Below are 13354 nucleotides of genomic sequence, written 5' to 3' on the forward strand. Positions count from 1 at the left end.
ATCAAAGCACTTAATGAGTCGCATCCAGGGAAGCGAGCACATAAACCATGAGCCCATGCCCGTTTCCAAACCCATTTCCAATCCCAATGATGGCCGGTTCCCCATTCCCCCCGAAAATGCCACTGAAGCCACCTTGTGGCGTCCCAAAAGTATGCCGGAGGCTTCTCTTCTCTCTCTGTGTGTCCTTAGATTGTGTTGATGTGTAGATGTGTTCCTGTGATTTATCCCCCGCTCTTGTGTATATGTGTCTGTGTGGTATATGTTAATGTGTACATGTCTTGTGCAATTAGTGATACATAGCTGTAAAGCACACACACACGCACACTAGAGCACTTTTCTTGGCTTTTATCGCTTTTTTTGGTGAGATGCCACCCCTCTAATGAACTAATACACTGGCATTATTTATGCCTCCCCCAACACACACACACACACACACACACATACAAGCATAGTGATTAGCTGCTAAGTGCACTGCTTTCCCTCCCTCTCTCACTCTTTTGCTCACCTCACCTCACACACACACACACATTCTGCTTTTAATGAATGCGTGCATATATCACAGTTGACAAGATTGGGTAACCCCCGAAATGGTATGAGAAATGGGTTTTTGGGGCTAAAATTTGAATTTCCAAGGGATGCGATCCCAGGACAGGACACGGGACAACACTTCTGCAATCGAGGGCAAACAAAAGGCGATTGGTTTCGTGTTGATGACAAGCTGATGCCACACGCAACAGCTGTTTCAGGGCTTGGGATTTGCCAGTACACTAATCAAAAAATATCCATTCATTTCTGAAAATTTTAAATCTTAAAAAAAAACTATGCTATGTTTATTTTCAAGTTATTTCAAAATCTAAATTCAAGAATCTTAAATTATCTTTAAAATAATACATTTTGTGTTCAAAACCCCTGATTAAACCCTCTGTAACCGGACATGTCTCCCTTAGACGGACAAATGACAGACTTGTGTTTTGTGCGTGTTCCTGCCTGAGTGTTCCTGTCTGACAGCTGACATTTGTCAAACGCTTAACAAAATTTGTGGCTCGTGTTCCATTTCACATTCCCCGTTCCTCTTGCATTGTCCATTCCATTCCATTTCGCTGCGTTCCATTTGCGTTTTGCCTAATGCCCCCAAAATTGTGGCCAAAATATTGGCTCTGGATTTGGGTTTAGTGCTCGAGCTCGAGCTTGAAGAGAGAGAGAGGGAGAGAGAGAGTGAGTTTGTGGGGGAATCTGGACTACTTTTATGCAAATCACTTGACAAACTGTCACCGCCATCGTCGCCGCCGCTGCTGCCGATGAGTGACAGTTGTTGTATAAACAGGAGGGAGGGGGAGAGGTTTGGAGGGGTTAGAGCCCGGGTCGAGTTGATGACAAATGCATGTGTTGACAAAACGGACGGAGGCCAGGACTTGGGAATTTTGATTTATAGTCCAATGTGCATAATTAATGTGCAAATGATAGGCATACATCAAAGTCCACACACGCACACGCTCGCTAGCATGCACGCCCACGCACACCAATAAGCGAAAGAGTGGATGCACTGACAACAAAAATTAGAAACTAAAATGAATTTAGAACAAATTTTTAGTTTTTTTGTTGATTTAAATTTAAAAGATTACAAAATTTATAATGAATTAATTAATTTAATTTTTAAAACCCAAAAATTAAAGTAATTTATTATTAAATAAAATTTATTAATTATTAAATAATTAAAGTAAATAATTTTAATTATTCTTAATTATTAAATAATTAAAGTAAAAAATTATAATTATTAAAATAATTAAAGTAAATAGTTTGAATTATTAAATAATTAAAGTAAACAATTTTAATAAATTTTAAATACTAAATAATTCAAGTAAATAATTTTAAATATTTTAAATTATTTAATAATTTAAGTAAATTATTTTAATTACTATTCATTATTAAATAATATAAGAAAATTTTAATTATTATTTATTTATTTAATTATTTTAATTATTTAATAATTAAAGTAAATTATTTAAATTACTTTTAAATATTAAATAATGAAAGTAAATATTTTAAATTAATATTAATTAATAAATAATTAAAGTAAATAATTTTCAAACACTCGCTAGTATTTAGTAACTCGCATGCCTATTAAAAATAATATTTGATATTAGCCCACAACTTTTCGCTCAGTGTAAACGCCACACGAAAGTGGGCGACGACTCATTTGATTGCTCTTCTGTCCAACCAAAATCCATGCATATTTTGATTGCCTGCTTATTTTCATCTATTTTTCGTATATTTTCCTACCCCCCGCCCCCTCTTTGAATCCCCCGCAGAGCGTGGACTCCGACGTGGGCTCCCTGAACATGAACTCCACGGAGAATGAGGTGCCCGAGGTGGAGTCCTCCAGCGAGATCCTTATCGACGACCACAAGCCCAGCCACTCGAACGACGAGAGCTGGACGGATGTGAACCTCAACGAGGATGCCGCTGTCCAGGCAGCCAGCGCTGGCATGGTGGTGGGTCTCGTGGATGGCAGCACCGATAAGCATGATCCGCATCTTAGCCAGCAGCAGCAGCAGGCGGGGATTAACCAACAGCAGCAGCAGCAGCAACAGCAGCAGCACTCGGTGCACTCGGAACGCGGCGATAAGCCAGACTCGGAGATATCCGTGGTCCGTGTGCCCGATGGCTATGTCTCCGGCTCGGCAGGTGTCAACTCCTCTGGCCAGAACCAAGGAGTGGTCACCAATCAGCGATCCCGTCCCGAAGAGCTGCCCATGAAGGCGCCCGCTTTGGTGGCCCAACTGCCGCTGACAACGCCCTCGCGTGAGGCAAGTCTCACCCAGAAATTGGAGGTGGCCCTGGGACCAGTCTGTCCTCTACTCCGCGAAATAATGGTGGACTTTGCACCCTTCCTCTCCAAGACCCTGGTGGGCTCCCACGGCCAGGAGCTGCTGATGGAGGGCAAGGGTCTGACCACCTTCAAGAACTCCCATTCCGTGGTGGAGCTGGTGATGCTCCTCTGCTCCCAGGAGTGGCAAAACAGCCTGCAAAAGCACGCCGGCCTGGCCTTCATCGAGCTGATCAACGAGGGACGTCTGCTGTCGCACGCCATGAAGGATCACATTGTCCGGGTGGCCAATGAGGCGGAATTCATCCTGAATCGAATGCGGGCCGACGATGTCCTCAAGCATGCCGACTTTGAGTCGCAGTGTGCACAGACCCTGCTGGAGCGGAGAGAGGAGGAGCGTATGTGCGATCACCTGATCACAGCGGCCAGGCGAAGGGACAATGTCATAGCCAGTCGGTTGCTCGAAAAAGTCCGAAACATAATGTGTAATCGTCATGGAGCCTGGGGTGACTCCAGCTCCAGTTCCACCACGAGTGCCAGCGGTGGTGTCATTGTGGGTGCAGTGCAAAAGAGTCCCTACTGGAAGCTGGATGCCTGGGAGGATGATGCCCGTCGACGCAAGCGGATGGTGCAGAATCCCCGAGGATCCTCTCATCCGCAGGCCACACTGAAGGCGGCCCTAGAGAATGGCGGCCCCGAAGATGCCATACTGCAGACACGCGATGAGTTCCATACCCAAATAGCTGTGTCCCGGTCGCATCCCTCCTCGGGCCAGCACAATGGTGAGCTCCTGGACGATGCTGAGCTTCTGATTGAAGACCGTGAGCTGGATTTGGATCTCACAGGACCCGTGAACATAAGCACCAAGGCTCGCCTGATAGCACCCGGTTTGGTGGCTCCTGGCACCGTGTCCATCACCAGCACGGAGATGTTCTTCGAGGTGGATGAAGAGCATCCCGAGTTCCAGAAGATTGATGGTGAAGTGCTCAAGTATTGCGATCATCTCCATGGCAAGTGGTACTTCTCCGAGGTGCGTGCCATCTTCTCGCGTCGCTATCTCCTCCAAAATGTGGCCCTGGAGATCTTTCTGGCCAGCCGGACGTCCATATTGTTTGCCTTTCCCGATCAGCACACGGTGAAGAAGGTAATCAAGGCTTTGCCTCGGGTGGGAGTGGGCATCAAGTATGGAATACCACAGACACGACGGGCATCGATGATGTCACCCCGCCAGCTGATGCGGAACTCCAACATGACCCAGAAGTGGCAGCGACGCGAGATTAGCAACTTTGAGTATCTGATGTTCCTCAATACGATTGCGGGCAGAACATACAACGACCTGAATCAGTATCCCATTTTCCCCTGGGTTCTGACCAACTACGAGTCCAAGGATTTGGATCTCAGCCTGCCCTCCAACTATAGGGATCTCTCAAAGCCCATTGGAGCTTTGAATCCCTCACGACGAGCGTACTTTGAGGAGCGTTACGAGAGCTGGGATAGCGATACCATACCGCCATTCCATTATGGCACCCACTATTCCACGGCGGCCTTTACCCTCAACTGGCTGGTGCGTGTGGAGCCCTTCACCACCATGTTCCTGGCCCTTCAAGGCGGCAAATTTGATTATCCCGACAGGCTGTTCAGCTCGGTGTCGTTGTCGTGGAAGAACTGCCAGCGGGACACATCTGATGTGAAGGAACTGATACCCGAATGGTATTTCCTGCCCGAAATGTTTTACAATTCGTCCAACTACAGGCTGGGTCATCGTGAGGATGGCGCTCTTGTGGATGACATTGAACTGCCGCCGTGGGCCAAGAGTCCCGAGGAATTTGTACGCATCAATCGGATGGCCCTCGAGTCGGAATTTGTGTCCTGCCAGCTGCATCAGTGGATCGATTTGATTTTTGGCTATAAGCAACGTGGCCCGGAGGCCATTAGGGCCACCAATGTGTTCTATTATCTTACCTACGAGGGCAGCGTGGATCTCGATGGGGTCTTGGATCCCGTAATGCGAGAGGCTGTTGAAAATCAAATTCGTAACTTTGGGCAGACGCCCAGCCAGCTGCTGATGGAACCGCATCCGCCGCGTAGCTCGGCCATGCATCTATCGCCGATGATGTTCAGCGCCATGCCGGAGGATCTGTGCCAGATGCTCAAGTTCTATCAGAACTCACCGGTTATACACATTTCGGCCAATACCTATCCGCAGCTGTCGCTGCCCTCGGTGGTCACCGTGACGGCGGGTCATCAGTTTGCGGTGAATCGTTGGAATTGCAACTACACCGCCTCCGTCCAGAGTCCCAGCTATGCGGAATCGCCACAGTCGCCGGGCTCCAATCAACCGCTGACCATCGATCCAGTGCTGGGTGAGTGTGTGAGGAGGAGGCGGAGAAGGATATGGGTTTCTATATAGGGATCTCTTGTCTGTCTCCTTGCAGCTGTCCATGGCACCAATAACAATAGCAATGCTGTGAGTCGCCGCCATCTGGGCGATAACTTTAGCCAAATGCTCAAGATCCGATCGAACTGCTTTGTGACCACCGTGGACAGCAGGTTCCTTATAGCCTGCGGTTTCTGGGACAACAGTTTCCGTGTTTTTGCCACCGAAACGGGTGAGTTTTGAGCTTTAATACTTACCCTAATTTCCTATCTTTACATTTTTATCTTTTATTCATAATTAAAATATTTTTTTTTTAATTTGAATTCACAGCTAAAATCGTTCAGATTGTGTTTGGACACTTTGGTGTGGTTACCTGCATGGCCCGGTCCGAGTGCAACATCACCTCGGACTGCTATATAGCCTCCGGATCGGCAGATTGCACGGTTCTTCTGTGGCACTGGAATGCCCGCACCCAGAGCATTGTGGGTGAGGGTGATGTGCCCACTCCTCGGGCCACCTTGACGGGTCACGAACAGGCAGTGACCTCGGTGGTGATCAGTGCCGAGCTCGGCCTGGTTGTTTCGGGCTCATCAAGTGAGTAGAGAAGGAGGAGGAGGAGGAGTAGAAGTAGGAGGAGCAATCTGTCTTGAGCGATAACTAATCTCCCTGGTTTCTCTTATTTTTCCCCCTCTCTCTCCCACACACAGATGGTCCTGTGCTGATTCACACCACCTTTGGGGACCTGCTGCGCTCACTGGACCCGCCCGCGGAGTTCCACTCCCCGGAACTGATCACCATGTCCCGCGAGGGCTTCATTGTCATCAACTACGACAAGGGGAATGTGGCGGCCTATACCATAAATGGCAAGAAGCTGCGCCATGAGACGCACAACGACAATCTACAGGTGAGTTTGGAATATATTTTTCTTAGATTTTTTCGTATTATAGTTAAAATTACAGTAAACAAATAATTATTTTATTTATAATTTAAAATAAAATTATATTTATTATTTAATTTTTTATATTTATTTTATTATAATTAAAATTACAGTGAACAAGTAAATATTTTTTATATATTTTAATATTAATTTATAAACTATTTTTATTATAAATAAAATTACTACGTACAAATAAATATTTCGTATATATTTTAATATTAACTTCTAAATTATTTAATTTTTTTATATTTTATATATATTATTTTTATATCAAAATACAGCTTACAAATATTTTTATATATTTTAATATAACTTTATAATTTTATACATTTTAATATAAATTTATAATTGTATATATTTTAATTTTAATTTATTCATTATTAAATTTTTGTATAATTTTTTTTTTATTAATTTAAAAATTTATGACTAAATATGATTATTAATATCCCTTCATCTCTATTTATTTTTCAAAATTTTTTTCAGTGCATGCTGCTGTCGCGCGATGGCGAATACCTGATGACCGCCGGCGATCGCGGCATCGTGGAGGTGTGGCGCACCTTCAACCTAGCACCACTTTATGCCTTCCCCGCCTGCAATGCGGGCATCCGGTCTTTGGCCCTCACCCATGATCAAAAGTAAGTGATTTCCACGACTTTATTATTTATATTTTTAATAGATTAATAGAGAAATTTTAATTTATAAATAAACAATGAAGCTTTAGTCGTTGATAAATTAGAAAAAATTATCAATTTTAATTTTGAAACAAATGCCAAAAAATTAAATTAAAAAAAATATATATTTAAGAAATATATAATACAAAAAATATAACACATATAATTAAAAAATATATTTAAGAAATATATATAATATATATAAAATATATAAATAATATATATGTTTCCTCATAATTTTTTTGTAAATGTTAAAAAATAAATATTTAAATAATATTATTTATTGGTATTTTATAAATGTTAACAATGTTTAAAAGCAATTCATTTTTATAGAAGAAAATATAAATATATTGATAATGTATCGATACATTAAACGATATATTAAGGATACAATTAATCGATTATTTATTTATTATACCTATAAAAGTTCTCAAAATAGTTGTTTATAATCGATAAAAAAATTAAACAAATAAATTATATAGACTAAAGGTTTTCTTTTATAATATTTATATTTTAATTTAAAATGATATAATTTTAGTATTTCAAATTCCAATATACTTAATTTTACGATATTTAGAATACGATCTTATACTTTTCCCAGTAATTCTCATAAATTTAATAAGCGGAAAAGGCTCTTTCCAGAGTTGATTTCTAGGATTTTAGTATGACCTTAGCCCTTTTCTAACACCTTTTTGATATATCCACACCTCACAGATACCTGTTGGCTGGCCTCTCGACGGGTTCCATCATTGTGTTCCACATTGACTTTAACCGCTGGCACCACGAGTACCAGCAGCGTTACTAAGTGGCTGGAACAAACCCAGCATTCCAGAGGATACCGGAAACGGAAATGGGAAAACGATAACGATCGCAACCACTACGATGTACTTAACAAAGCGATAATGACGAAGGATCCAAGCGGATCGGTTTTTTTCTATAGACCTTTACAACTTTAGGCTAGTAAGCAAACCTATGTTTTTTTTTGTCTAGTAATAATTGTGCATTAGTGTGTGTTTTGGCCGGAAAAGCCAGTCGCAAAAGCAAACAAAAAAAAAAAAAAGAAACAAAAAAACCAGAAAAAAATGAAAAGAGAAGAACGGAACGGGAGAGACACATTTTTTTTTACTAGAATTACGAACTGTATGTTAAGTTATGGCAAATGGAGAAAGTGAAGGAAGCAAAAGGAAGTGAACAAAGGATAAAAGAAAGGATAAAAGGAGGCATAAAAGGAGAGAAAAACAAAGTGAAGGAGAATAACGAGAGAGACGAAGAGGAAGGAAAGTGGAGCAGCGAAAAGGCGGCTTAAGTAAGTAGTTGAAATAAGACAAATGAAGTTAGTGTTTATAAAACGCAATAAGCAGTAAAACTAAAGCTAAATGATTCCACATGCATTATAATACCAACGTAGCAAAAGTTCTCTTTAAAAAAAAAAAACACACACAAAAAATTAACTAAAATTAAACTTAAATCGATAAAGAAAACCTAAAACCTTAACAATGAAAATAATGAAACTAAAGCGGCCAAAAAAACAAGAAAACAAAGAATAATGAGAGTAGAAAAGCAGAAGCCAATTTTTAATTATAGAAAGTTAGTTCTTTGTGACAAAAACAACACACAGACACACCACACACATACACACATACAACCCAGGTAACAAAGCAAAGACAATGCCAAGGCAATAAAGCAAACAGAAATAGAGAGAGAGAGAGAGAGGGGGATAGGGGAGTAGATGAAAGCGAAACCGGAAGCGGAAGTGGCAATGGAACAGGAAGCGCATGTAAAGCGATAAGGGATATTTTAATACACTCACACATGCATATATATGTATTTGTAGCTGAAAACAGAAACTTAAAACTTAAGGGAAAAACAAACTAAACAATTAAATTATCAACAATGCTAAGAGCCGCAAAAATATAATAATAAATAATAAATTTAAAAAATAAAATAATAAAATAAGTAAATAAATAAATTTAAAAAATAATAATTCAATCCATAAAAATAAATAATAAATTAAATGAAATAATAAATATATAAAAAAATTAATAAATAAATAAATTACTAAATAAATAAATAAAAAAAATTAATAAATAAAATAATAAATAAGTAAATAAATTTAAAAAATAAATAATAAATAAATTTAATAAAGTAAAATAATAAATAAAATTAAATAATTAATTAATTAATAAAATAATAAGTAAATAAATAAAAAATATCAAAAAAGAAATAAACAAATAAATAACTAAAAGGAACTAAGCAAAGAAATATATTAATAAATTAAAATAACTAATTTAATAAATACCTAAATATATATAGATATATATATATTATACCTATATATATTATATATAGCATATATAACTGCATCGCAACGGATGCAAAATATGCAAAGCTTATCCAACCGAAAAGGCAGCGATTTCGTTTCTTGTTTCTCGTGCTCGTTCCGCCAAATATCACGCATACGCCATGCTGCACCGCCCCGCTAATTTCAAACGAAAAGGAAAACAAAAATATAAAACAAACACGACAAGCAAAGCAAAACAAAACGAAAAAAAAAACTGAGCAAGCGATAACAAATAAAAGCGAGAGGAAAGCTGAATAAGAGAAATAAAAAATAAGAAAAACAAACGATTTAAAAAAATACAAAAGAAATCTATAAAAATATAGCACAATTTCAGGTGTTTTATATATATATTTTTCATGTTTTTCTTTTTCTTTGTATCCAGTTGACTTGTTTTGTGTATGTGTGTGTGTGTGTGTGTGTTTTTTTTTTAGGTACATTTGTTAGTGAAGTGAGAAAATTGTTCGATTGCGTCCAAAATTAGCCTCTACTATCAAAGCATTCCCCTCGAAAATTAACAAAATTGGCGTCCAGAATAAAGTGTTGTATCTTTTGTTTATATACATTTATATATAGATATTTGGCATAAGTCTAAAGACTTTTTTTATAATTCATTTGCGTTTAAATTTTCTCAAGCAACTAAAATCCATCCGTTTAGATTTGTATATATAAAGTATATATACTAAAGCTAAAGCAATTACTATAACCAATACTTCAAGTATTTAGAGTTTACAAGACATTCTTGGTTGTAAAGAAAATTTCAAAGTTGAAAGTCCAGCGGAAAAAGTCCTCCCTCCCCCCAAAAACATATTATATATATATATATATATGTTGTGTCTAGTCCGATTTTGTTTTTGTGTGTGTGTGTGTCTGTTAGTATTTTTAGTCCTTATTTTCCAGCTTTTTTCTCATTTTTGTTTCCTTTTTTTTGCGTCTACAAGTTAATTACTTAATTAAAGTAAATAAAAAATGAAAAATAAATTACTAAATTACAACTATTAGTAATTTAAATGTTGTACATAAAATCTATCCTAAATGTAGAGTATTTTTAAACAAGATTCACAGGGCCTAAGCGAAAATAGGTAATATGGTAAAAGAGAAAAGTGGAAAAAAGTGGAAAAGTAATTCAAATCAAATTAAATTATACAAAAAAAAAAAGAAAGAAGCTTAGCAGGCAACTACAATACACACATAACTCTCTCTGATTTTTTTTTTTTTTTTTTTTTTGTACCACACACACTGCTGTGTGTATATATACACACACACACACGTATCTGATATGATACGTTAAAGTTTAGCTATTAAACAGATGAAAGAATAAATACAATGATTATTATATAAAAAAACAAAAACATTGCGGGCGCCAACAATTTTTAATTACGCACTTTTTATAGAAATTAGAAGAGAGATAAAAAACAGAGAAAAGAGAGTAAGAAAAACGAAAAGTTGAAGGTTTAAAAAAAGGACAAGAGCATGGATATTAAACATAAAAACATATAAATATAAATAAATTACATAATGTTTTTATTAACGAAAAAACAAAACAACAACAAATGGCTGACAATTTTAAATTTATACACAACAAAAAAAAAAGAAAGAGAGAAAACTTCAAGAAAAAAATACAAAAAAAAAAGTATGAAAAGAAGGAAAATATTTAAGAATTTAACTTATGCACGGGCAAGAATTATTTCATATAATTATTTACACAAAAAAAGGAAGAAGAGAAGGCATTTTAAAGAGCAAATAAAAAAAAAGAAACTAGTGAAACTTAGAGGCAAAGTTAAAGCTAAAAAATACACACTCTACATACACACACACACACACTGGACACAGACTAAGGGAATATCTAATCGAAATATATATATATAGATATACATATTGTATATATATTTTGTCAACATTGTTAAATAGCAGACTAAACAAAAGCAAACAAAAACAAAAGCGAGAGAGCCAACAATTTAATCTATACTAAAAACAAAAGGCCACAAATTACATAATGCAAAACACACACACACACACAAAAAATATAAAAAAAATCATAAAAAAAATATACAAAATACATGAAAACATAAAAAAGCTATGAGATAAATGTTTATTAATATTGCTAAAATATATATATATATATACATATATATATATATATATATATGTTTTTTTTTTGTATGGCATAAAGACAGTCAGAAAAATGGAACACATTAAATAATAAACAAAAGGCCGACGATATTGAAAATGTTTAATGGAATGAAAGCAAAAGGTTAGCTAGCTGCTGCGGGGTCGAAAACGGGCAAAAACAATTTATGCATATTAAAATTAAATTTAAAATACGCTACAATTCTAACAAAATAAGTTTACACACACCACACACCCCCAAAAAAACAGAAAATAAATAATAATAATAATAATAATAATTAAAAATTGCATGAGGGCATTTTGAAATTAAATTTAAGCTACAAAATTTAACAAGCGACAAGTGAGCGAGCATTAAAAGTAACAACAACAACAAAACAAACTTAACAAAAACAACAAATTATTATGTTCAATAAAAAGAAAAACAAAAAGGCAAAGACAACAACAACAACAAACAAAACAAAAGAGTAACAAATACAAAATAAAACCAAACAAAAAACAATGAAATCTTACAAAAAAAAAATTAAGAGTTTTTTATATTTTTATAGGTGGGGTGGTTCTTAAAATCGTACAATTTCAGCTGTGACCTGATTTTCCTGAAGAAAAAACCAAACGAAAGTCTTTTGCCTTTCTGCTGGCTTGCAATAATTTCATTTTCCCAACAATTGAACAGGCAAAATGGAAATCCCACTTCTGCTGCTGCAGTAAACACTCGAAAAAAAAGAGGAGGCATAAAAAGAGTAGAAAGAGGGGCGGTGGGAGGACATCAATTCCATGGGCTAAGCAATTAAAGCGCCACGTTCGCGTTCCTTGGCTCCCCTTTTTGCACGCTCCAATTGCGTTTTCAGTTTGCAAAATGCAAAATGCAAAAGCTGCGCGGGGGCCAAAGGCTTTTGCAGGAGATACCAGGAAAAGCAGGGAAAATCCTGGGAAAAGGTAAGGACCCTAAGGACAGCAGCAGGCGGCGGCGACGGCGGCGGGGTGTCTAAACACCGAAAATGCATCAAATTGCAGGCGTTGTCATCAAAAGTCATCATATCTCTTCCCTGTCTTCCTTTTTTTTTTTGCATATTATTCGAGAGACCAACGCGCCAGCACTTTTCCCTTCTGTTTTCTGTTTTCTGGAGCGTGTAATATCCGTTTCCTGCATTTCCGGTTTGCAGGCGACAAAAACAATAAGAGCAACAACAACAACAGCAACAACAGCAAGTAGCAGCGGGAGTTGCCTGAAAATTGCTAGCGGAAATGCTGTAAAATTAACGAGCAACGCGGTTAGCTGGGTGTGTGGATTTTGTGCAAGGAAATGCAGGAGGAGCCAGGAGGAAGAGCTAGGAGCAGCCAGGAGAAGGAGGAGAAGTCAGAAGCTAGGGGGAGCCAGGAGGAGCCAGTAGGAGGAAGAGAAGGAGGAGGAGGAGCTAGGATCAGCTAGGAGTTAGGGGAAGCCAGGAGCTAGGAGCAGCCAGGAGGAGTAGGAGGAGGAGCCAGGAGGAACCAGGAGGAGTAGGAGAAGAAGGAGAAGCAGCCAGGAGCAGTCAGAAGCAAATGAAAGCCAGCAGGAGGTGAGGTAAGGCAGCCAGCGGTGGCAGCACCAGGAGCAACAGGACCAGCGACAGCCAAAGTAAATGCAAACAATTTTTTATCCACTGCCGGAGGTGTCCCGGATTGTGGGTGTGCGTGTGTAGGTGTATTTTCCCCATACCCTGGACCAGGTGTAACTTGGATTTTTTCACTAAAACGCAGGCCTGGCTCTTTAAAGGATATACAGAGAAAGGTAAAATGCAAGCTTGTTTTATTTTTAATTTAAAAATAATAATAATTTTAAATTGCATTCCTTAATTTAATTTTATTATTAAACGCAGGCCAGGCTTCTCGAAAGATATTTTTAGAAAGGTTTAACTCAAGCTTCTTTTATTTTTGATTCAAAAAAATATTAAAATCTTGTTTATTATTATTATAAATAATTTATAAATTGCATTCTTTAATTTTAAATTATAATAAAAAATTATAAAATATTTTTAGAGTACTTTTTAGTTAGAGTTTTCATATCTATTTCAATTTTCTTTTTTCTTTTTGTAAT

The 13354-nt window shown here is 37.5% G+C and overlaps 1 protein-coding gene across 7 annotated transcripts in view; it reads left to right on the plus strand.

The window, feature by feature from the left end:
* The window catches only part of rg (A kinase anchor protein rugose), a 211871-nt gene extending 200607 nt beyond the window's left edge, over positions 1-11264 (plus strand). For all 7 annotated transcript variants that reach the window (XM_017179737.3, XM_070288013.1, XM_017179730.3 and 4 more), the window contains 6 exons: positions 2310-5190; positions 5263-5436; positions 5535-5798; positions 5912-6108; positions 6625-6776; positions 7527-11264. In XM_017179737.3, coding sequence (XP_017035226.1) covers positions 2310-5190; positions 5263-5436; positions 5535-5798; positions 5912-6108; positions 6625-6776; positions 7527-7617 — 3759 coding nt within the window. In that variant the 3' untranslated portion in view covers positions 7618-11264. The remainder of the gene's footprint in view (positions 1-2309; positions 5191-5262; positions 5437-5534; positions 5799-5911; positions 6109-6624; positions 6777-7526) is intronic.
* The last annotated feature ends 2090 nt before the right edge of the window (positions 11265-13354 follow it).

Source organism: Drosophila kikkawai, chromosome X, assembly GCF_030179895.1.
Source record: "Drosophila kikkawai strain 14028-0561.14 chromosome X, DkikHiC1v2, whole genome shotgun sequence".
Classification (NCBI taxonomy): Eukaryota; Metazoa; Arthropoda; class Insecta; order Diptera; family Drosophilidae; genus Drosophila; species Drosophila kikkawai.